At 47.0% G+C, this 26,184-nt stretch overlaps 1 protein-coding gene across 1 annotated transcript; it reads left to right on the top strand.

The window, feature by feature from the left end:
• The first annotated feature begins 1,030 nt into the window (after positions 1–1,030).
• Positions 1,031–11,606, top strand: LOC115551322 (natural killer cells antigen CD94-like). The gene is made up of 2 exons (XM_030367011.1): positions 1,031–1,328; positions 10,417–11,606. Exons 1-2 carry the CDS (start codon positions 1,107–1,109, stop codon positions 10,960–10,962), a joined length of 768 nt encoding a protein of 255 aa, XP_030222871.1. The 5' UTR covers positions 1,031–1,106; the 3' UTR covers positions 10,963–11,606.
• The last annotated feature ends 14,578 nt before the right edge of the window (positions 11,607–26,184 follow it).

Genomic DNA, 26,184 nt, shown 5'->3' with positions numbered 1-26,184 from the left:
CACGTGCTGAAGGGATGTGGAGATGGGTTGGTGGGACCGTCCTGTCACTGGATAAGCCCTCCTGGAGCGGAGGAGAACCTGAAGGTGGCGTGGACAAGAAGTGCCTCAAGGTAGCGAGGGTCTTGGGGAAGAATCAAGACAAACGGCCACCTGAGAGCTGTGAAGAACAGGACAGGGGGCTTTGTGAAAAGAAAATAATAAAAAGTTGTTGAAAACATTTCTCTGTGCCTATTTTGTACATGTACCTCATTACTCTGCAATTTTGTTTCACACTTTTGGGGTTCCTTCATTGGATAAGAGCTGTGATTGGCTGCAAGGTGTTCCTTAGAAGGAGATGACATGAATACTTCACTGGTCACTGCAGCAGCTGTACATAGGTGCTGCTCTTGTTACTTTATTTTTGTTCAATGTTTCCACAGTTGTTCTGGTGTTAGAGGCTGAGGTTAGGAGGCAAACCACACTTTATAACGGATGTGTTGTAGATGTAAATTAATCATTTTATTTTTCATGTTTAATTGTATCTTGACTTACATACCATGTAGTGTGATCAATCAAAAACACTTGTATATTAATCATTTGCACTTGAACGGTTTTAGCGGCTCCACATTGAACTGATCTTTGATCTGCTTTTGTGTTGAAGCTTTCTGTGGCCAATCCACTATTCTTTCAGCCTCCGTTCTTTTAATTGCAGTTTACCCTGAACTTCTCCTTTTATATATATAAATCAATGGGACCAAACATTAAATAATATCTAACTCGAAATAAATTGTATATTAAACCCAAATTTTAAATCATGGAATCTTTTATATTAAATTTAAAATTGTATTTTAGCATTTGCCTGTGACAAAGATATGTACTTCAAACATGTCTTCATGTACATTTTGATCGCTTTGAAGAAGGTAGAATAATCTGAACATTAGTGAAATGACCCTAAGTGATGCTGCCGACGTACCACTGCACCCAGCCGAAAGTAACATGTGGTTATAAACTTCCTGTTTGAAGTTGCCCCACTTTGACATGCTGTCATACAAAACACACAGAGAGAACAACAACTCACAGGGGTAGGACGATAAGATTAACTCTGTGAAAACACTTTAGACCACAACATGGCTGAGGCAATTTACGCCAGACCCAACATGATGACCAAGGCCAGGTATACACAAGGAGAGAGAGAGGAGAGGATAGTGGACATCTACGCTAACCTGGAGAGCATCGGAGATCCACACCAGGACTATGTGGGGATAGAGGAGTCCTCCAAGTCTCTGGGAACAGGAAGAAGTCAGCGGCCGGACGCTGTGAGCCCTCCTTGGTGTCCTATCAGGGCTGTGGTGGTGCTTCTGGGCCTTCTGTTGTCCTGCTGGCTGGACTGCTGGGGTTGGCCGTTAAATACAAGACATGGAGAAGACTGTAATGGAGAAGGCTGTAAACATGGACAGAGACATGGAGCAACTTCTCCTAACGCTGAAGAATTTGACGGAACAGAGAGACGCACTGCTCTGTAAACAGGAATGTCCAGGTGGTTGGAAGAAGTTTGGTTGTAAATGTTACAAGATTTCCGATACGGGGCTATCCTGGAATGAGAGCAGGGAGTTCTGTGTTTCCCGTGGAGCAGACCTGGTAGTTGTGGACAGTAAAGAGGAGATGGACTTCATTAGCAGGTTGTACAACGTGTACTTCTGGCTCGGAGCGACAGATGCGGCCGGTGAAGGGACTTGGAGATGGGTTGATGGGACCGGCCTGTCGCTGGATGACCCCTCCTGGAGCGGAGGGAGACCTCAAGGTGGTGTTGACAGGAACTGCTTAAGGAGGGCCTGGGCGCAGAACCAATATAAATGGACAGATGTCAGCTGTGATTACACAAGCTGGGGGCTTTGTGAACAAAATTTAATGAAATGAATTATTTTGGCCTTCTCTGTACACGTGCCTCTTCACTTGATGCCAACATACATCGGCTGCTTTGTTTCATACATGTCTGATTGGCTGCAAGTTGTTCATTTAAAGGAGATGAGATGCACTGCTCACTGCAGGAGATGTACAACGTTGTACATAGATGCTGTTCTTGTTCCTACTTGTAAAAAAAATGTCAATGTTTCCACAGTTGCCCTTGGTCCTAGAGGCTGAGGTTAGGAGGTAAAGAGTCACACAGTCATTAACTGGTCTTCAGCTGCTGCAAACCACACTCGTTCTCTATCTAGGGCTGCCTTTGTCCCCTCAACAATGTGAAGATCCTTCAGAAAATTTAATTTTCGTTCATAACAGATGTGTTAAAAGCAGATGTTGTAAACTGTATTCAATTTTATATTGAATTAGCTTAGTTTTTTGCTTCTTTTTTGGGGTAAAATCCATCACGAAAAATGTTGTACCATCTTTTGAATGTTGTCCCCACTCTTAACCCAGTTCACTATCCTTTTATTCACCTAAAATGGCAATATTTTAAGGTGCTGTGTTTGTTCACTTCAAACAGAAACAAGTTCCTCCTCATTTCTAAGTAAATCAGGATATCAGTGTATAACCATGGTAACACATCATTGATATCCAGATATCAACGATGTGATACCTGATCACAAGCAATGTTGGAGTGACAAAGACTCTTTCTTCATCTTCACATTTTCATCTTCATTGCAATAAACTACATTGTGTCCTTGAGCAAGTGTCTCCATGTTATCTCCTTAAGTGTTGCCTCCTTCTGAACACATTGCAGCCAGCTCCAACATGTGGCTATCAAATGGAGGAAACAAATTACGGAACAAAATGACCACATGCTGGCATACAAAAGGCACAGAAAGACCAACCACTCACAGGGGTAGGACGATAAGATCAACTCTCTGAAAACAGTTTAGACCAGAACATGGCTGAGGTCATTCACACCAGACGCAACATGATAACCAAGACCAGGTATACAAAAGGAGAGGGAGAGGAGAGGATAGTGGACATCTTGGTTTGTCCTGAGAGCCTCACAGATCAACAGCAGCACTCTGTGGGGACAAAGGAGTCCTCCAAGTCTCTGGGATCAGGACCACTGGCCAGAAACTGTGATTCCTACAGAGTGTCAGATCTGGCCAGTGATGTTACTTATGTGCCTCTACCTTCAGAAAATGAAAGACATTTATCATACTTTTTTTATATTGGAATGTCACTTGACTTTGGTACCATGTAGTGTGATCACTTTAAATTTTCTACTTGTTCTACGATGTTCAGATAAAACAGCAGACTTGTGTCCTGGTGTCTGAAAAGGCTTGTAGGGCTGCACTCTTTTGTTTGACTTTTTGACTGTTTTAGCGGCTCCAGGAGACTGATTATAAAAGCTGTACAAGTCGGGCCCCTAATGGTCAAACAAGACTTTATCGCGTCAGAAATGCGAGATGCTCAGCTTTGCGTAACTAAAGGAATACTTTTGAAGGTGCACACGTGCATTCGCACATATTCAGAGTAAATTACGTTGAATTTGAGATTTATTTTATTTTTCCAAAGGTTCAAAATATATTGATGAACATTTAAAAAAAAAAAAGTATCAGTTCTGTTTGAACTGATACCTATTTAACTATTGGGACTGATGAATAAATAAATAATTATGTTTCCAATCAAGCAATGTTTCATCCACAATATTTCTTACTCCAGTATTTGCTGGAGTAAGAAAATGCTTTTGAATGTATGTTCTATGTTTATTAACAATCTTAAAACATTCAGATGTTAGTTTTTAATTTACTGTTTGTTCTCTTCAGACAGAAGAAAAAGTTCTGCTATTGAACTGATTCCTCAGTAAATTAGGAGACTTTGGGGTATGGTAACACATCATTGATATCCATTGTGTGTCGAGGTCACATGCTGTTATCTGTTGACTGCTGATTGGTTGATTGATCAGCTACCCATTTGCTGGACAACTGCAATCTGGCAACAGTAGTCCCACTAGACTCCACAGCCCAAGTGAAGGTAGAGCACCGCCGCTTTTCTGTGTGTGTGTGTGTGTGTGTGTGTGTGTGTGTGTGTGTGTGTGTGTGTGTGTGTGTGTGTGTGTGTGTGTGTGTGTGTGTGTGTGTGTGTGTGTGTGTGTGTGTGTGTGTGTGTGTGTGTGTGTGTGTGTGTGTGTGTGTGTGTGTGTGTGTGTGTGTGTGTGTGTGTGTGTGCAGGGCCGTCGGACTGCGGGGACAAAGGGGACAGTAAAACACATTGGTCGCGGGGCGCTCCTCAGCGTGCGACCCAGCAGTTTACCCAGTCTCGTAGTCATTTTTATCTTTGCTTTTAACTTGTTTTAGGGGAGTGTTTATTTTGTATTTTGTGTGTGAATGTGAAAACTGTCAGTGACCCAGCCATGCTAACTACGGGAACACTCCTGGAATTCTTTGTGATCATTATCACGGTGACTCTACTATCGGGATCTACCTGTTGCGAGGCGAGTGGACGCGGAGCTCCAGGAAAAGCTCTCAGCAGAGAGTTTCTCCTCTCGCTACGGACCTCAACAGCCGGCGCGATCCCAGATAATATCCCGAGAGAGCTGAGCAAGCCGGCCAAGGAGCACCGGAAAAGGGGAAGGAGAGGTGGCCTACGACGGAGAATCAAAAAGCTTCGGCTGGATGATCGCCGCAAGTTACCACCGCTCCCTACCATACTGCTCTCAAACGCACAATCTATCCGTAACAAAATCGACGAACTGGAATCATGGGCAAAGTTCGAACGGGAAATTGGAGAATCGTGTCTACTTGCTTTCACGGAAACATGGCTCAACGACTCAGACCGGGACGAGGACTTGACACTAACTGGGTTTGGAAGCCCAATTCGTCTAGACAGGTCACCGGAGACAACTGGGAAAAGCCGTGGAGGAGGAGTGTGTTTCTACGTCAACAAGAGGTACTGCAACACCGTTAAAATCAGGGAGAGGATATGTACCGCTGACTTAGAACTGCTTTCGATCTCACTCCGCCCGTTCTATCTCCCTCGGGAGTTTCAACAACTATTCTACACGGTTGTCTACATTCACCCGCGAGCCAACGCGTCAGCTGCTGCCCAGCTGATCGCTGACACAACACACAAACTGGACGAAATTTGCCCCGACGCACCCAAATTCATCCTTGGGGATTTTAATAAATGTGACTTGGGTAGAACTTTGAGAACATATGAACAATATGTAACTTGCAGCACAACACAGAAAAACACCACTATTGACCTTTGCTATGGGTCAATAGGTGGAGCTTACCGTTCCATACCCATGCCTGCCCTAGGGGCCTCTTATCACAACAGTGTTTACCTCATGCCAGTGTATAAACCGTCCTTCATGCGCTTAGAACACAAGGAGAGAACGGTGAAAATGTGGTCGGAGGACAGTATCTCCTCTCTCCAAGCATGTTTTGAGTGCACTGACTGGGACTGTTTTCAGGATAGCACAGATAATATTGACGAACTAGCAGATACTGTTTCATCATATATTACATTCTGTGTCGACTCAGTCATCCCAACCAGGATCTCTGTCCATTACCCAAATAATAAACCATGGGTTACTAAAGAACTTAAATCAGTGATAAATAAGAAAAAGAGGACATTTTACACTGGGGACCCTTGGGAGAAAAAAGCTGTCTCCAAGGAAGTGAAAAAAGAGATTAGGAAGGCCAAAATGAAATATAGAGAGAAGGTTGAAGAACGGTATAGTGGGGGGGATCTCAGAGCTGCATGGAGGGGAATTAAGTCAATGGCATCCATAAATCAGTGTTCTAGTGAATCCAGGCAGCCAATAACTGTTAAAGGTATTGATGTCCCTGATTTGTCAAATGCTTTTAATATGTTTTACTCACGTTTTGAATCATCTGATTTCTCTGAGAACATTTCTATGTGGAGGGACTCTCTTGTCCCTCACAATGACATTGTGATAGCCCAGGAAGTAGTAACAACTCTGTTTAAGAGAGTTAATATTATGAAAGCTGCAGGCCCTGATGCTGTTTGCGGACGCACACTGCGTTACTGTGCTGACCAGCTCAGTGTGGTATTCACTCCACTCTTTAATATGTGTGCTAAGAAAGGCCAGATACCTCAGATATGGAAGAGGTCCACTATAATACCACTAGCGAAATCAAAAAATCCCCAAGAGCTAAAAGACTTCAGACCAGTAGCACTTACATCCTTAGTAATGAAGATTTTTGAGAAAATTATTAAGGATGAAATCATGTCCCTGGTCAGTGGTAAACTTGACCCATTGCAGTTTGCTTATCAAACTGGGAAAGGTGTAGATGATGCAAAACTCTTCCTTTTAGACACAATGTATAAACATTTAGAAAAGCCTGGATCTCATGCTAGATTGTTATTTGCAGACTTTTCTTCTGCTTTCAATAAGATGCAGCCACATATTTTAATTGAGAGACTAGCTGCTGAGTTTGAGTTACCCCATCAGATACTGTTGTTGCTTTTAAACTTCTTAACAGACAGAACTCAGAGGGTCTCTGTGAATGGACACTTGTCCCAGGCCATTACCTCAAACACTGGTTCACCTCAAGGGTGCGTACTCTCACCCCTGTTGTTCATTTTGTACACAGATAGCTGTAGGTCCTCTCAACAGGGAAGTTATCTAGCTAAATTCTCGGACGACACTGCGTTGCTGTCCCTTTTCCAAGGTCCACATTGCAGCCATGGCCTTGCTTTGACATTGTTTGTTAATTGGTGTGATAACAACTTCTTAGATCTAAATATAGAAAAAACAAAGGAGCTAGTCGTAGATTTTAGGAAAGTGAAGGGAGCGCTCAAACCAAGTATCATCCATGGGGAGGAAGTCCAACTTGTGGACACCTACAAATATCTAGGCACAGTATTTGATAACCATCTTAAATTCCATACAAATACAGAGGTAATTGTTAAAAAGGGACAACAAAGAGTTCACCTGTTGAGAATGCTGAACTCTTTCAGTGTCTCTAAAGTTATTTTGAGAATTTTTTACCAATCTTTCATTGAGAGTCTTTTAACTTTTTCCTTTACATGCTGGACTAACAGTCTGTCAGTTAAAGACATGAATAGTTTAAATAAAATTGTGAAGATCTGCTCTAAGATCACTGGCATCCAGCTCAAGAGCATAAGTTCATTGTGGAACAAACAAGCAGTCCAGAAAGCCAAATGCATTATCAGTCAGCCTGACCATGTCCTCAGTAAAGAATTTAAACTAATGCCTTCAGGGCGGCGCTACTGTTCAATCAGGACAAGAACAATGAGGTATTCCCACTCTTTTATCCCTGCAACCATCAGGTTACTAAATGATGACAAAAGTAAGGAGTAGGTGGAGAGCACACCAGTGTTGCTGGGTGTTTCCGGGGGCAGGGTGGTTGTTACTGACGGGCTGAAATGAATTGTGAGTTAAATGTGTGTGTTGGATTGCCTTTGATATATGTTTTTGTCTACCTCCTATTGCTATTTATTGTATTTATTAAGTAATCTATTATGTGAGACTGGAAACTGTGAACGAAATTGCCCATTTTGGGATAAATAAAGTTTTCTAATCTAAAAAAAAAGTTGTGGGGGGGCCCAAGGCAGAGGGGGGGCCCATGACCAAAAAAAAAAATATATATTTTAGCTTTTTTTTTTTTACCCCTCCCCCCCGTCAACAATCACTCCGGACCCCCCCCCCCCCCCCCCCGTCTACAATCGCTTCCCCCCCCCCCCCCCCCCCCCGTCAACAATCGCTCCGGACCCCCCCCCCCCCGTCAACAACCTGGCGCAGGGGGGCCCATCAGTACCTATAGTATAGGGGCCCAGGATTTGGTGCTACGGCCCTGTGTGTGTGTGTGTGTGTGTGTGTGTGTGTGTGTGTGTGTGTGTGTGTGTGTGTGAGAGAATCTGTGAAGAATGAATCTGTGTGGAGTGAATCTGTTGACTTTAGCGCTGCTACCTTAGACACGCCTCCTGAAGGCTGATTGGTTGTCTACAGCTCAGGTAGGGAAGGTAGGCATCATAGACGGCATCCAGGTCAGCCTCACCTGAAACACAGAGCAATACAGACGTGTGTGTATGGGGCGGGGCTAGTCTAGTGGTGGGTAAGGCGTCCAAAGGGTCCGGGTTTGATCACAGAGGTCCTCTACTTCTCTCTCCAGGATGATGGAAGTCTTGTTTGACCACTTGGGGACAGACTTGTATAGTTGTTTAGATATTTTTTGTGTCATTTGTTAAACGTTTGAACGAAGTTTAATGGTTAGAAATTGACCAGTAGTAATTGGAACTTTTAATTGTTGAATATTTGAAAATCTATGAATGATTTGATGTAGAAAAAGTAGTAGCGAGCGATTCCAAGATAATGTGAACATTTTTAAAATGAAAAGTCTCAAGGTGAATGGAGTCTCTAGGTGAAAAACTGTGGAAGGTGAAGGGTCCCAAAATGTGTTGAGTATAAAAAGAAAAAAAGAAAGAAAGAGGCAGCCTGAGAACAGCAATAGTTGGGCGCTGTTTGAAGACCTAGCTTGATCACCACCTCCAGCAGCACCAAGAGGAACGGTGGAAAAGAACACAACAGAATTACACAGATGAACAGTTCCTGTAGTGAAGAATGTATTGATGTGATATTATAAGTAATGCTAAAGTGTTGGCTCCTTCTTAACACAAGATGGAGTCAGGCCTGCTAGGCCGAGCTCCTCTCCTCAACCATCAACCAGCTCCAGAAGGGAGTCAGGCCTGCTAGGCCAAGCTCCTCTCCTCAACCATCAACCAGCTCCAGGTGGGAGTCAGCCTGGTAGGCCCAGCTCATTGCCTCAGTCGGTGAGATCAATCCATTTACTTTATTCTTCACTTTCCCTTTCACTTCACTCTTTATGCAATGCATTGATTATTATTTGTCACTACAGAGCTCTTTCATGTAGTTTGCTCTTGTTTAAACACTGAAATACTGATAGAGCCCTGTTACCTATGAAGCACTGAACACATGATAAGTGATTTGAACCAATTACCCGCTGTGTCTTGGTGCTGGGGGGCTCTGTGGTTCAAATAAGACTCGAGCTTTATTATTCTACATCTAATATACAAGCGTTGGCCAGAAAAGGAGTAGTCATAATGATTGTGGTTGCTGGTCATCCCCTGTGATTTCCTTGGTAATACTGCAGCGGCTCATCCGGTTAGATAGACTTCCTGTTTGTTAATAGTGGGTTTTGAGACCAACCACTCACAGGGGTAGGACGATTAGCATGCCGAGGCACCTTGTCACCTGGTGTCAGGATCCCAGTTGGGTTTCATGGATTCATGTTTCACACATCGTGCTCATTTAGCTTGAATCCAAAATGTATTGACCCTCACCTAATTTTGGCTGAATTACTTTGCAAGACAAAGTGAAACACATGCAGGCCATGAGATTCAACGTGTGTCAAGTGTGTGTGTGGTGTGTGTGGTGTGTGGTGTGTGTGTAGAGTGAATCTGTGGACTGTAGCGCTGCTACCTTAGACACGCCTCCTGAAGGCTGATTGGTTGTCTACAGCTCAGGTAGGGAAGGCAGGCATCACAGACAGCATCCAGGTCAGCCTCACCTGAAACAGGTGTTCTTTTATCTGCCCACCAGATGCCAGAACAGCTTTGAACAATCACAGATGGACCAAGTTGCAAAATCTGAAGTAGGCCCTCCTAGGTGTCCTATTAGGGCTGTGGTGGTGCTTCTGGGCCTGCTGTCTGTTGTCCTGCTTGCTGGACTGCTTGGGTTTGCAGTGAAATACAAGACTGACGTGAAGAAGACCGTCAAAAGATTTTTAAATTGCTTTTGGACTGAAGGCTTCTGTTGCCACTCGACAATTTCTTCAGCTTCCATCCTTTAAATTACAGTGTTTGCCCTGAACATTCCCTTTACCATGTACCAAACATTCAATAATATCTCACTCGAAACAAATTGTCTATTAAACCCACAAATAATATTATCTAACATTGAATAATACATTTAAATTTTTATTTTAGCATTGGACTATAACAAATATATGTATTTCAAACATGTCTTCATGTACATTTTGAATGCTTTAAAGTAAGTAGAATAATTGCAACATTACGGAAATGACCCTAAGTGATGCTGCAGTCGTACCACTGACACACAGTCTCTATAAGCAGAAGTGGAAAGTACCATGTGGTTAAATACTTCCTGTTGGGTGAAAGTTGCTCTTAAGACTTTGACAGGCTGTCATACAAAACACACAGAAGGGCCAAGCACTCATGGGGGTAAGAGGAAAAGATAAACTCTCTGAAAACACTTTATACCAGAACATGGCTGAGGCGATTCACCCAGGGCCCAACATGATGACAGAGGTCAGGAGCACACGAGGAGAGGGAGAGGAGAGGATAGTGGACATCTTGGTTTGTCCTGAGAGCTTCAGAGATCATCAGCAGCACTCTGTGGGGACAGAGGAGTCCTCCAAGTCTCTGGGAACAGGAAGAAGTCAGCGGCCGGACGCTGTGAGCCCTACCAAGTGTCAGATCTGGGCAGTGGTGGTGCTTCTGGGCCTGCTGTCTGTGGTAATGCTGGCTAGACTGATTGGGTTGGCAGTGCAACACAAGAAGACTGCAAGCATGGAAAGAGACATGGAGCAACTTTTCCTAACGCTGAAGAATTTGACGGTACAGAGAGACGCACTGCTCTGTAAACTGGAATGTCCAGGTGGTTGGAAGAAGTTTGGTTGTAAATGTTACAAGACTTCCGACATGTATCAATCCTGGTATAAGAGCAGGGAGTTCTGTGTTTCCCAAGGAGGAGATCTGGTGGTTGTGAACAGTAAAGAGGAGATGGACTTCATTGGCAGGTCGTACGTGTACTTCTGGCTTGGAGCGACAGATGCGGCCGGTGAAGGGACGTGGAGATGGGTTGATGGGACCGTCCTGTCGCTGGATAACCCCTCCTGGAGTGGAGGGGGACCTCAAGGTGGTGGGGACAAGAACTGCTTATGGATGGCCTGGGAGCAGAGCCAATATAAATGGGCAGATGAGAGCTGTGAAACCAGAAACTTGGGGGTTTGTGAACAAAATTTAATGAAGTGAATTATTTTGGCCTTCTCTGTACACGTGCCTCTTCACTTGATGCCAACATGCATCGGCTGCTTTGTTTCATACATGTTTGGTTCCCTCATTCGATAAGAGCTCTGATTGGCTGCAAGTTGTTCATTTAAAGGAGATGAGATGCACTGGCCACTGCAGGAGATGTACATCGTTGTACATAGTTGCTGTTCTTGTTACTACTTGTAAAAATAATGTCAATGTCTCCACAGTTGCTCTTGGTCCTAGAGGCTGAGGTTAGGAGGTAAAGAGTCAGACAGTCATTAACTGGTCTTCAGCTGCTGCAAACCACACTCGTTCTCTATCTAGGGCTGCCTTTGTCCCCTCAACGATGTGAAGATCACCCTTCAGAAAACTTAATTGTCATTCATAACAGATGTGTTAAAAGCAGATGTTGTAAACTATATTCATTTTTATATTGAATTAGCTTAGTTTGGGTTGATGGAACCGTCCTGTCACTGGATAACCCCTCCTGGATCAGAGGGGGACCTCAAGCTGGTGTGGACAAGAACTGCCTAAAGTTAGCGAGGGTCTTGGGGACGAATCAAGATAAATGGGCATCTGAGAGCTGTGACGAACAGAACAGGGTTCTTTGTGAAAAGAAAATAATAAAAGGATTGTTGAAAACATTTCTTTGTGCCTATTTTGTACATGTACCTCTTCTCTCTGCTTTTTTGTTTCATACTGTTTGGGTTCCTTCATTGGATAAGAGCTGTGATTGGCTGCAAGGTGTTCCTTAAAAGGAGATGACATGAATACTTCCCTTGTTGTTTGTCCCCTCAATGGTGTGAAGATCACCCTTCAGAAAAGGAAATGGACATTTACAACTGATGTGTTTAAAGTGAGCGTGAAAAAACACAAGCACTCTGTGAGAAAAAAAAAGAAAGAGAAACTCGTCTCAAAAACACTATTCACAATAGTCACGACTATGGAACCACGTACCGAGTCCGTGATTGTACAGTGTCTGGTGAGGACCCCACTGTGCGTGGCGAGAGTAGGACACCTCGCGGTAGCTGCAGCTCTGCCGCATGACAGTTTGCCCTGAACCATTCATGTATATATTTTATGGTTCCAAACATTGTATAATATCTCACACGAAACAAATTGTATATTGAACCCTAATTTTTAATCTTCTAACCTTCTATATTAACTTTAAATATTTATATTAGCATAGGCCTATGGCAAAAATGTGTATTCAAAAAAGGTCTTTATGTTTATTTTGATCGCTTTGAAATAAGTTGAATAAGCTGTTCATTGCTGATATGACCCTAAGTGATGCAGCAAAAGTACCACTGACACACAGTGTCTCTATAAGCAGAAGTGGAAAGTAACATCTGGTCAAATACTTCCTGTTTGATCACAGTAGGTGTTAAGACTTTAAAAATGGACAGAAAGGCCAAGCACTCATAGGAGTAGGACGATAAGATAAACTCTGTGAAACACTTTAGACCAGAATATGGCTGAGGTGATTCACACCAGAAAAAGAAAAATGAAAAAGGACGTCTGGAATACAAATGGAGTGAGAGAGGAGAGGACAGAGGACATCTTGGTCTGTCCTGAGAGCCTCAGAGATCAACAGCAGGACTATGTGGGGACAGAGGTGTCCTCCAGGGCTCTGAGAACAGGACCACTGGCCAGAAACTGTGATTCCTACCGAGGGTCAGATTTGGCCAGTGATGTTACTTCTGTGCCTCTACCTTCAGAAAATGAAAGACATTTATGTATCATACTTTTTTTATATTGGAATGTATCTTGACTTTGGTACCATGTAGTGTGATCACTTTAAATGTTCTACTTGTTCTACGGTGTTCAGATCAAACAGTAGACTTGTGTCCTGGTGTCTGAATGGCTTGTAGGGCTGCAATCTTTTTTTTGACTTTTTGACTGTTTAAGCGGCTCCAGGAGACTGATTTTAAAAGCTGTACAAGTCTGACCCTAGTGGTCAAAAAAGACTTTAACTCTTCATGAATGCGTGATGCTCAGCTTTACGTAACTAAACGAATACTTTTGAAGGTACACACATGCATTCGCACATATTCAGATTAAATTACATTGAATTTGAGATTTAATTATTTTTCCAAAGGGTCAAAATATATTGATGAACATTTAAAAAAAATAAGTAAACATACTAAGGCTATAGAACGTGATGAATCCGTAAATCAAGTGTCTATTCTCTGTAGTGAATTTGGTCCTTTTTTGTAAAGCTCTTCAGCAATATGTTCTGTTCATATTTTATTATTTGGATTTCGTTTGGACTGGTCTGTTTGAACTGATACCTATTTTACTATTGGGACTGATGAATAAAAAAAATATGTTTCAAATCAAGCAATGTTTCATACTCCAGTAAATTAAGGGTTCACGAAAAAAAGCATTTTTCGTGAAAAATGCTTTTTCATGAAAAATGTATAACAGCTTTTGAATGTATGTTCCATGTTTATTAACAATCTTAAAACATTGTTAGTTTTTAATTTACTATTTGTTCTCTTCAGACATAGAGAAAAGTTCTGCTATTGAACTCATTCCTCAGTAAATTAGGAGACTTTGGGGTATGGTAACACATCATTGATATCCATTGTGTGTCGAGGTCACATGCTGTTATCTGTTGACTGCTGATTGGTTGATTGATCAGCTACCCATTTGCTGGAAAAACTGCAATCTGGCAACAGTGGTCCCGCTAGACTCCACAGCCCATGTGAAGGTAGAGCACCGCTTTTCTGTGTGTGTGTGTGTGTGTGTGTGTGTGTGTGTGTGTGTGTGTGTGTGTGTGTGTGTGTGTGTGTGTGTGTGTGTGTGTGTGTGTGTGTGTGTGTGTGTGTGTGTGGAGAGAGAATCTGTGTGGAGTGAATCTGTTGACTTTAGCACTGCTACCTTAGACACGCCGCCTGAAGGCTGATTGGTTGTCTACAGCTCAGGTAGGGAAGGCAGGCATCACAGATAGCATCCAGGTCAGCCTCACCTGAAACACAGAGCAATAAAGACGTGTGTATTAATATTTTTGTGTACATGGGGGCGGGGCTAGTCTAGTAGGTAAGGTGTCCAAAGGGTCCGGGTTCGATCCCAGAGGTCCTCTGCTTCTCTCTCCACGATGATGTACCGTAAGTCTTGTTTGACCACTTGGGGGCAGACTTGTATAGTTGTTATTTGAAGACACAAGTGTTATTTGTTAAACATTTGAACAAAGTTTAACAGATAGAAATTGACCAGTTGAAATGTAAGCTTATTAATAGTGGATTATTATAAATTATTTTTAATGTTGTAAAAGTTGTAGCGCACGATTCCAAGATAATATGAACTTATAAAAATGAAAAGACTCAAGGTGAATGGAGTCTCTAGGTGAAAAACTGTGGAAGGAGAAGGGTCCCAAAACTTGAAGAGAATCAGAAAGGAAGAAAGAAAGACACGGCCTAAAAACAATAGTTGAGTGCTGTTTGCAGACCTAGCTTGATCTCCACCTCCAGCAGCACCAAGAGGAACTGTGGAAGATAAAACAACAGAATGACATAGATAAACAGATCCTGAAGTGAAGAATGTATGGATGTTATCTCCTTGAGTGTTGGCTCCTTCTTAACACAAGATGGAGTCAGGCCTGCTAGGCCCAGCTCCTCTCCTCAACCCTCCCCCAGCTCCAGGATGGAGTCAGGCCTGCTAGGCCCAGCTCATCGCCTCAGCCGGTGAGATCAATACATTTACATAATCTTCACTTTTCCTTTCCCATCAATCTTTATGTAATGCATTGGTGTTGTACTATCTCATTATTATTGGTCACTTCATGGCTCTTTTCTTATAGGTTGCTCTTGTTTAAACATTGATATGCTGATATATACTTGCAGCCTTGTTACTTATGAAGCGCTGGACCCATGATATGAACTAATTACCTGCTGTGTCTTGGTGCTGGGGGGCTCTGTGGTTCAAATAAGACTGGAGCTTTATTATTCTAAATCAAATATACAAGCTTTGGCCGGGAATGGAGTAGTCAAAATGATTGTGGTTGTTTGTCATTCCCTGCGGTTGCCTTGGTAACACTGCAGCTACCGCGACGGCTCATCCGGTTAGAAAGACTTCCTGGTTGGTAATAGTGGGTTTAGAGACCAACCACTCACAGGGGACGATAAGATAAACGATGTGTCAGCAGCACGCCGAGGCAACTTGTCACCTGGTGTCAGGATCCCAGTTGGGTTTCATGGATTCATGTTTCACCCATCGTGCTCATTTAGCTTGAATCCAAAATGTATTGACCCTCACCTTATTTTTGTCGGAATTACTTTGCAAGACGAAGTGAATCACATGCAGACCATGAGATTCAATGTGTGTCAAGTGTGTGTGTGTGTGTGTGTGTGTGTGTGTGTGTGTGTGTGTGTGTGTGTGTGTGTGTGTGTAGTGTGGAATCCCGCTCCTGAAGCCTCGGCCGGAACGGTCCCGTGGGACCGTGAAGGACGGGGTGTACCACCCCCACCCACCAGCCGGCGACGGAGAGCACCGGGTCCTTCCCCCCAATCAGGGTGATCGGCCAGGTGATTGGACACCTGGCCGAAAACAGAGGAGCCATTTTAAGTGGAGGTCCAGACCAAGAGCACGGCAGAGGCAGAGACACGCATGGACTGCAGAGGCTTGAGGCTCACGGAGACCCAAGCGCACCCTTATCCTGTCTTTGATAATTGCAATAAACGCTGAAGTCGGCTTAAACCAACCGTTGCCACGTGTTTTCCTGCATCACGGCACATTCTCCAAGCCGGATACCACATATGGTGGAGAATGCAGGCATTCTGAGCGTTCCCACTACTACTACCCCACCATGCAGAACCCGGACGGAGCCGCGGCGTTGGCTGCCCAGCAACACCAGCGGGAGACCACCGAGAGCCTCGCCCTGCTCCGCGAGACTGTGCTGCGGCTGACTCAGCACGCCGTCCGCGCTGCGCCGACCGCCGCCCCGACCAGCCACCTCACTAAGCTGGGACCGGAGGACGATGTGGAGGCTTACCTCGAGGTATTCGAGCGGACCGCACAGAGGGAAGCCTGGCCAGAGGAGCAGTGGTCGCACATAACAGCGCCGTTCCTCACCGGACCCGCCCAGCAGGCGAGCCAGGACCTGCCGGCGGACATCGCCCGCCAGTACCCGGCGCTCAAACAGGCCATACTGGCCTATTACGGGCACAACCTCGCGGCGCGCACAGCGCGCGCAGGATTGGCGGTTTGACGCGCAGGGAGCTGTGCGCACCCAGATCGCGCAGCACAGCCGGCTGGTGAAGCGGTGGCTGACAACGGGAGAGGGTCCCAACCCGATCGACCGGGTGATTATCGACCACACCCTGCGCCGACTCCCGCCGGACGCCCGCCGCGTGCTGGCCCACCATCATCCTGCCACCGTGGACGACCTGGTCCTACAGCTGGAGAACTGGCAGGTGGCCCAGCTCCTGAACGTTAGACCCGCCCCAGCCCCCCGGCGCGCCGAGCCCCGCCAAGACCCAAGGGGACCCCCTGTCAGGACCCCGGCTCCCGGCTCCACCCCACCGAGCGCAGTACCGGTGAACCAGGAGGTGCGGCGCTGCTTCGGGTGCGGCCAGCCCGGCCACATCGCTCGCTATTGCCCGAGGGGACGGGATGTATCGATGCTGTCAGCATACGCGGATCCGGGGGTGGATCACACCTGCATGTTGGCGACCTGCTGGTCGCAGGGAACCTCGGGTAGTCCGACGATCCCGGCGCAGGTCATGAACCGGGACACGCAGGCCCTCTTGGACACTGGCAGTGCGGTTACCCTCCTTCGCCCCGACCTGGCGGGGGGGAAGGCAGGGGAACCAATGGAGGTGGCCTGCGTTCACGGGGACACCCGGACCTACCCCACGTGCCACGTGGTTGTCCGCACCCCAAGCGGGGTGTTCACAATCAGGGCGGGGATTGTCCCCCACCTACCGGTCCCCGTGTTGATCGGGAGGGACTGCCCGATCTTCCACCGGCTGTGGGACCCGACGCGGGAGCTACGGAGCTGGAGAGGCCTTCCCCGCAGAGGGGCGCGGCGGGGGTCGGCAGGCCTACGGGGCCACCCGGCGTCCATCATCCCCGGGGGAGCTGACGGCGGAGGACGAGGTATCGGAGGGGAACGGACCTTCCCCACCGGGGACCCCGGGGCACACAGCGAGAGGTCCCGTCCGGAGCGAGACACCGGAACCTACCCCCGACACCACGGAGACCCTCACAGCCTCCGAGCAGCCAGACCCGCCGGAAGACCCGGAGAGCTCCCCCCTCACTGAGTTCTCGGACTTCTTACCCGGGGGGGGGGAAGGCTCGTCCCGACCCGGCCAGTTCGCCACCGCTCAGCTCCAGGATGAGGCCCTCAAGCACGCCTGGAGCCACGTCCTGGTTCATGACGGGCAGGCCCGAGACTCGGTGAGTCACACACCACACCCGTACTTCAGCACCAGGGGGGGTCTGTTGTATCGAGTAGCCTCCGGGGAGGGGGGAGTGAGGGAACAGCTAGTGGTGCCCCGTCCCTACGTCAGTAAAGTGCTTTTTATGGCCCACACCCACCTCCTGGGGGCCCACCTGGGCATGGACAAGACCCGGGAGCGGGTCCTAGCCAGGTTCTATTGGCCGGGGGTTAAGCGGGATGTTGAGCGCCACTGCCAGGGGTGCCCCGAGTGCCAGCGGGTAGCCCCCCGGGCCACCGCTAGACACCCCCTCATTCCCATGCCCATCATCGAGACCCCCTTCGAGCGTTTGGCCTTAGACATCGTGGGCCCCCTTCCCAAGACCAGCCGGGGCCACCGCTATATTTTGGTGCTAGTTGACTACGCCACCCGGTACCCCGAGGCCCTTCCCCTGCGCGCCGCCACCGCCAAGGCCGTCGCCCGTGAACTTATGCTCCTCTTCAGCCGGGTGGGGATAGCAAAGGAGGTGCTCACCGATCAGGGGTCGTGCTTCATGTCGCGGGTGATGAAGGAGGTCCTCAGCCTCCTGCAGGTGAAGCAGCTCCGGACCTCGGTGTACCACCCCCAGACGGACGGCCTGGTCGAGCGATTCAACAAGACCCTTAAGCAGATGCTCAAGAAGGCCATGCAGGCCGACGGGAAAAACTGGGACCAACTACTACCCCACGTACTGTTCGCGGTACGGGAGGTCCCTCAGGCGTCCACCGGGTTCACCCCCTTCGAGCTGCTGTACGGGCGGAGGCCCCGCGGGATCCTGGACATCGCCAAGGAGGCCTGGGAGAGCCAGCCGTCCCCCCACTGCACCACCGTGGACCACGTGGAGCAGGTGCGTGACCGCATGGCCCGGGTGTGGCCCATCGTCCGGGGGCACCTCCAGCAAGCGCAGCAGGCCCAGGCGAGGGTCTATAATCGAGGAGCCCAGCTGAGGACCTTTCAGCCAGGGGAACTGGTCCTGGTCCTGGTCCCCACGGCGGAGTGCCGGTTCCTGGCCAAGTGGCAGGGACCCTACGAGGTGGTGGAACGCGTGGGCGAGGTGAACTACCGGGTCCGCCAGCCAGGGAGGCGGAAGCCGACACAGCTATACCACATCAATCTCCTGAAGCAGTGGAGGGGGGGGGAGCAGACACCCGCCGACCCCGCTCCCTTGTCCCTGGCGGCCCGGCAGGAGATCCCGGAGGTCCCGGTGGGGGAGGACCTCAGCCCGGCCCAGAGGCACGACCTGGACGATATCATCCTCCAGCATCGGGACGTGTTCTCCGACCTGCCGGGGAGGACTGCCGCCACCCACCACGACATCCGGACGGCGCCCGGCATACGGGTAAGGGTTCCGCCCTACAGGATCCCAGAGGCCCGGAGGGAGGCCATCCTGACCGAGGTGCGCCGAATGCTGCAGCTCGGAGTGATAGAGGAGTCACGCAGCGCCTGGTGCAGCCCGGTGGTCCTGGTGCCCAAGCCGGATGGAACCTTTAGGTTCTGCAACGACTTCAGGCGGCTGAACGAGGCATCGGAGTTCGACGCCTACCCCATGCCCCGGGTCGACGAACTTATCGAGCGCCTGGGCCCGGCGCGGTACCTGTCGACCCTGGACCTGACCAAGGGGTACTGGCAGGTGCCGTTGACCCGTGCGGCCCGGGAAAAGACGGCGTTTTCCACCCCGGGGGGACTGTACCAGTACACCGTCCTCCCTTTCGGGGTACACGGCGCCCCAGCCACATTCCAGCGGATGATGGACCAGCTCCTGAGGCCCCACCAGGATTACGCGGCGGCATACATTGATGACATCATCATTTACAGCCCCAGCTGGGATATCCACGTCCGCCAGCTGAGGGCCGTGCTGGGAGAGCTGTGCAAGGCGGGCCTCACCGCCAACCCTGCCAAATGTCGCCTCGGGAGAGAGGAGACGACGTACCTGGGGTACCGGGTCGGGAGAGGGACAGTGCGGCCGCAGGAAGGCAAGGTAGCCGCCATACGGGCCTGGCCGCAACCCAGGACTAAGAAGCAGGTAAAGGCGTTCTTGGGGCTGGTGGGCTACTATCAGCGCTTCATTCCCGGGTACGCCACGCCGGCCAGCCCCATGAACGACCTAACCCGTAAGGCCTTGCCGGATCGGGTCACCTGGTCAGAGGCGGCGGACCGGGCGTTCAAGACGCTCCGGGAGGCCCTGTGCTCAGAACCGGTACTAATCACACCTGACTTTAACCTCCCAGTGATTGTTCACACAGACGCCTCGGAGGTGGGACTTGGGGGGGTCTTGTCCCAGGTCCGGGCCGGAGAGGAGCACCCGATAACCTACGTCAGCCGGAAGCTCCTCCCCAATGAGCGCAACTACTCCACCGTGGAGAAGGAGGCCCTGGCCATTAAATGGTGCCTGGAGAAGTTGCGCTACTACCTCCTGGGGAGGGAGTTCACCCTAGTCACCGACCACGCCCCCCTGAAGTGGATGGCGGGGGCCAAGAATACAAACGCCCGGGTGACACGGTGGTTCCTGGCTCTCTAGGATTTCCGGTTCCGGGTGGACCACCGACCGGGCCGCGAGCATGCCAACGCCGACGCCCTGTCACGTCGGGATGCCTGTCTGGGTGGGTTCCCCAGAGACCAGGGGCTTGAGCAAACGGGGGGGGAGTGTGGCATCCCGCCCCTGAAGCCTCGGCCGGAACGGTCCCGTGGGACCGTGAAGGACGGGGTGTACCACCCCCACCCACCAGCCGGAGAGCGCCGGGTCCTTCCCCCCAATCAGGGTGATTGGGGGACACCTGGCCGAAAACAGAGGAGCCATTTTAAGTGGAGGTCCAGACCAAGAGCACGGCAGAGGCAGAGACACGCATGGACTGCAGAGGCTTGAGGCTCACGGAGACCCAAGCGCACCCTTATCCTGTCTTTGATAATTGCAATAAACGCCGAAGTCGGCTTAAACCAACCGTTGCCACGTGTTTTCCTGCATCACGGCACATTCTCCAAGCCGGATACCACGGTAGTGATTCTGTGGACTCTAGCGCTGCTACCTTAGACACGCCTCCTGAAGGCTGATTGGTTGTCTACAGCTCAGGTAGGGAAGGCAGGCATCACAGACAGCATCCAGGTCAGCCTCCCTGAAACAGGTGTTTCCCACCAGATGCCGAAACAGCTTTGAACAATCACCAATGGACCAAGTTGCAAAATCTGAAGTAGGCCCTCCTAGGTGTCCTATCAGGGCTGTGGTGGTGCTTCTTGGACTGCTGTCTGTTGTCCTGCTTGCTGGACTGCTTGGGTTTGCAGTGAAATTCAAGGCCGACGTGAGGAAGACCGTCAACATTTTTTATATTGCTTTTGGACTGAAGGTTTCTGTTGCCACTCCACAATTTCTTCAGCTTCCATCCTTTAAATTACAGTGTTTGCCCTGAACTTTCCGTTTTCCATGTACCAAACATTCAATAATATCTCACTCGAAACAAATTGTCTATTAAACCCACAAATAATATTATCTAACATTGAATATTACATCTACATTTTTATTTCAGCATTGGACTATTACAAAGATATGTATTTCAAACATGTCTTCATGTACATTTTGATTGCTTTAAAGTAAGAAGAAGAATTGTAACATTACGGAAATTACCCTCAGTGATGCTGCAGTCGTACCACTGACACACAGCGTCTCTATAAGCAGAAGTGGAAAGTAACAGGTGGTTAAATACTTCCTGTTTGGTCAAAGTTGCCCTTAAGACTTTGACATGCTCTCATACAAAACACACAGAAGGGCAAAGCACTCATAGGGGTAAGAGGATAAGATAAACTCTCTGAAAACCCTTTAGACCAGAACATGGCTGAGGCGATTCACCCCCGACCCAACATGATGACGGAGGTCAGGACCACACGAGGAGAGGGAGAGGAGAGGATAGTGGACATCTTGGTTTGTCCTGAGAGCCTCAGAGATCAACAGCAGCACTCTGTGGGGACAGAGGAGTCCTCCAAGTCTCTGGCAACAGGAAGAAGTCAGCGGCCGGACGCTGTGAGCCCTACCAAGTGTCAGATCTGGGCAGTGGTGGTGCTTCTGGGCCTGCTGTCTGTGGTAATGCTGGCCAGACTGATTGGGTTGGCAGTGCAACACAAGAAGACTGTGAGTGTGGACAGAATCATGGAGCAACTTCTCCAAAGGCTGAAGGATTTGACGGAACAGAGAGATGCACTGCGTTGTAAACAGGAATGTCCAGATGGTTGGAAGAAGTTTGGTTGTAAATGTTACAAGACTTCCGACACGTATCTATCCTGGAATAAGAGCAGGGAGTTCTGTGTTTCCCGCGGAGCAGATCTGGTGGTGGTGGACAGTAAAGAGGAAATGGACTTCATTAGCACGTTGGGCTGGTACTCATGGCTCGGAGCGACAGATGAGGCCAGTGAAGGGATGTGTAGATGGGTTGATGGGACCGTCCTGTCACTGGATGACCCCTCCTGGAGTGGAGGGGGACCTCAAGGTGGTGAGGCCAAGAACTGCATAAAGAGTGTCCTTGAGCAGAACCAATTTAAATGGACGGATGACAGTTGTAAATACACAAACTTGGGGCTTTGTGAACAAAATTTAATGAAATGAATTATTTTGGCCTTCTCTGTACACGTGCCTCTTCACTTGATGCCAACATACATCGGCTGCTTTGTTTCATACATGTTTGGTTCCTTCATTCGATAAGAGCTGTGATTGGCTGCAAGTTGCTAATTTAAAGGAGATGAGATGCACTGCTCACTGCAGGAGATGTACAACGTTGTACATAGACGCTGTTCTTGTTACTACTTGTAAAAAAAATGTCAATGTTTCCACAGTTGCTCTTGCTCCTGGAGGCTGAGGTTAGGAGGTAAAGAGTCAGACAGTCATTAACTGGTCTTCATCTGCTGCAAACCACACCAGTTCTCTATCTAGGGCTGCCTTTGTCCCCTCAATGATGTGAAGATCAACCTTCAGAAAATTGAATTGTCATTCATAACAGATGTGTTAAAAGCAGATGTTGTAAACTATATTCATTTTTATATTGAATTAGCTTAGTTTTTTGCTTCTTTTTTGGGTAAAATCCATCACGAAAAATGTTGTGCCATCTTTTGAATGTTGTCCCCACTCTTAACCCAGTTCACTATCCTTTTTATTCACCTAAAATGACAATATTTTAAGGTGCTGTGTTTGTTCTCTTCAAACAGAAACAAGTTCCTCCTCATTTCTGAGTAAATTAGGATATCAGTGTATAACCATGGTAACACATCATTGATACGATTTTTGTAGAGTGACGTAAACAAATGTCATTGTTTGACTGACATAAGGTCCATGGACCTCAGAGCCCTCAGGTCCGTTGTAAAGTCCATTGGTTCTGCTCACAGACACCCGTCATCTTGAGGCCCTTCTCCTCATCCTCTCACTCTGTTATTTATGTCATTTGGTTTCCATTCTCCATCTGTTCACCACATGTCCTGGTCCTTATCCCCGCACTCACAGATCCTGCCACTTCCATCTGCAATCACTTCCTTCCCCTCACCTGAGCTTCCACTTCAGTCCAACACCTGCATTTCATTCCCCCATCAGTCTCTCCCTGTATGACCAGTTCACTTCCTTTGCTCCCTTGTCGGTTTGTTGTATTCGTCATGCCCTTTCTCCTTGTTGTACTCTTGTACTTAGTCTCTGATATGCCAGTTCATGTAACTGGCATATCAGAGACTTGTGGGTCTTGGGTAAGAATCAAGATAAATGGGCATCTGAGAGCTGTGACGAACAGAACAGGTTTCTTTGTGGAAAAAAATATATATATATATTGTTGAAAACATTTCTTTGTGCCTATTTTGTACATGTACCTCTTCTCTCTGCTATTTTGTTTCATACTCTTTGGGTTCCCTCATTGGATAAGAGCTGTCATTGGCTGCCAGGTGTTCCTTAAAATGAGATGACATGAATACTTCCCTTTTTGTTTTTCCCCTCAATGGTGTGAAGATCACCCTTCAGAAAAGGAAATGGACATTTATAACTGATGTGTTTAAAGTGAGAGTGAAAAAACACAAGCACTCTCTGAGAAAAAAAAGATGAGAAACTCGTCTCAAGATCACCTTCACAATTGTCACGACTATGGAACCACGTACCGAGTCCGTGATTGTACGGTGTCTGGTGAGGACCCCACTGTGCGTGGTGAGAGTAGGACACCTCGCGGTCGCTGCAGCTCTGCCCCTTGGCAGTTTGCCCTGAACTGTTCATATGTATATTTTAATCATTGGTTCCAAACATTGTGTAATATCTCACACGAAACCAATTGTATATTAAACCCTAATTTTTAATCTTCTAACCTTCTATATTTAACTTTAACTTTAAACATTTATTTTCGCATAGGCATATGGCAAAAATGTGTATTCAAAAGAGGTCTTCATGTATATTTTGATAGCTTTGAAGTAAGTTGAACAAGCTGTTCATTGCTGATTTGACCCTAAGTGATGCAGCAAAAGTACCACTGACGCACAGTGTCTCTATAAGCAGAAGTGGAAAGTAACATCTGGTCAAATACTTCCTGTTTGATCACAGTAGGTGTTAAGACTTTAAAAATGGACAGAAAGGCCAACCACTCGTAGGAGTAGGATGATAAGATAAACTCTGTGAAACACTTTAGACCAGAATATGGCTGAGGTGATTCACCCCAGAAAAAGAAAAATGAAAAAGGACGTCTGGAATACAAATGGAGTGAGAGAGGAGAGGACAGAGGACATCTTGGTTTGTCCTGAAAGCCTAAGAGATCAACAGCAGGACTATCTGGGGACAGAGGTGTCATCCAAGTCTCTGAGAATAGGAACACTGGCCAGAAACTTTGATTCCTACCGATCTGGCCAGTAATGTTACTTCTGTGCCACTACCTTCAGAAAATGAAAGACATTTATAAATCATGCATTTTTTATATTGGAATGTATCTTGACTTTGGTACCATGTAACCATCCCTCCAGGACCTGCACAGCTCCAGGGCTCTGAGGCGGGCAGGCAGGAATATGGCCGGCCCCTCCCATCCTGGTCACAGTCTATTTGGAACTCTACCCTCTGGCAGGAGGCTGCGGTCCATCAGGACCAAAACCTCCCGCCACTTGAACAGTTTCTTCCCCTGTTCAGTTGGCTTCCTTAACAGGTCCCAGGATCACCTGACTGACACTGACTCTGGCACTCATACCCATGGCCAATTTGTAAATTCTTATACACTTTTAAGTATCTTTTACTTTATTTATTTTTTTATTCTATAACAGAATAGAACAGAATTCTATTGTATCCTATTTTTAATTGATCACTTATGTCCCTGCTTGTTTATATTGTGTTATATATATATATATATATATATATATATATATATATATATATATATATATATATATATATATATATCACTGTTTGTTCATTGTTATTGTCTCCATGTATGCACCTTATTCACCAAGCCAAATTCCTGGTTGGTGTAAAACCCTTCTTGGCAATTAAATCCTTCCTGATTCTGATTCTGATGTAGTGTGATCACTTTAAATTTTCTACTTATTCTACTGTGTTCAGATAAAACAGTAGACTTGTGTCTTGGTGTGTGAATAGGCTTGTAGGGCTGCACTCTTTTGTTTGACTTTTTGACTGTTTTAGCGGCTCCAGGAGACAGATTTTAAAAGCTGTACAAGTCTGACCCCTAGTGGTCAAACAAGACTTCGCTTCAGAAATGCGAGATGCTCAGCTTTGCGTAACTAAAGGAATACTTTTGAAGGTACACACATGCATTCGCACTTATTCAGAGTGAATTACGTTGAATTTGAGATTTATTTTATTTTTCCAAAGGGTCAAAATATATTGATGAACATTAAAAAAAGAAAAAGTAAATATACTACGGCTATGATCTGTAAATCAAGTGTCTATTCTCTGTAGTGAATTTAGTCCTATTTTCTAAAGTTCTTCAGCAATATGTTTTGTTCATATTTTATTATTTGGATTTCGTTTGGACTGATCCGTTTGAACTGATACCTATTTTACTATTGGGACTGATAAATAAAAAATATATATTTCCGATCAAGCAATGTTTCATCCGCAACATTTCTAACTCCAGTATTTGATGGAGTAAGAAAATGCTTTTGCATTTTCACGAAAAATGTACAACAGCTTTTGAATGTATTTTCCATGTTTATCAACAATCTTAAAACATTCAGATGTTAGTTTTTAATTTACTGTTTGTTCTCTTCAGACAGAGAAAAAAGTTCTGCTATTGAACTCATTCCTCCGTAAATTAGGAGACTGTGTTGTGGCATGTTAACACATCATTGATATCCAGGTATCTGATCACTACATTGTGTGTCGAGGTCACATGCTGTTATCTGTTGACTGCTGATTGGTTGATTGATCAGCTACCCATTTGCTGGAAAACTGCAATCTGGCAACAGTGGTCCCACTAGACTCCACAGCCCAAGTGAAGGTAGAGCAACGCTTTTCTCAGTGTGTGTGTGTGTGTGTGTGTGTGTGTGTGTGTGTGTGTGTGTGTGTGTGTGTGTGTGTGTGTGTGTGTGTGTGTGTGTGTGTGTGTGTGTGTGGAGAGAATATGTGAAGAATGAATCTGTTTGGAGTGAATCTGTTGACTTTAGCGCTGCTACCTTAGACACGCCTCCTGAAGGCTGATTGGCTGTCTACAGCTCAGGTAGGGAAGGCAGGCATCACAGACAGCATCCAGGTCAGCCTCACCTGAAACACAGAGCAATGAAGAAGTGTGTATTAATTTATTTGTGTGTATGGGGGCGGGGCTAGTCTAGTAGGTAGGGTGTCCAAAGGGTCCGGGTTCGA

Source organism: Gadus morhua, chromosome 1, assembly GCF_902167405.1.
Source record: "Gadus morhua chromosome 1, gadMor3.0, whole genome shotgun sequence".
In the NCBI taxonomy this organism is placed as follows: Eukaryota; Metazoa; Chordata; class Actinopteri; order Gadiformes; family Gadidae; genus Gadus; species Gadus morhua.
This window is presented reverse-complemented; position numbering and strand designations above follow the sequence as displayed.

Coding starts and splice junctions, on each gene's coding strand:
- LOC115551322 (XM_030367011.1), top strand. CDS start 1,107: ATGGCTGAGGCAATTTACGCCAGACCCAACATGATGACCAAGGCCAGG. Junction 1,329..10,416: donor GGTGTCCTATCAGGGCTGTG/GTGGTGCTTCTG, acceptor ATCTGGGCAGTG/GTGGTGCTTCTGGGCCTGCT.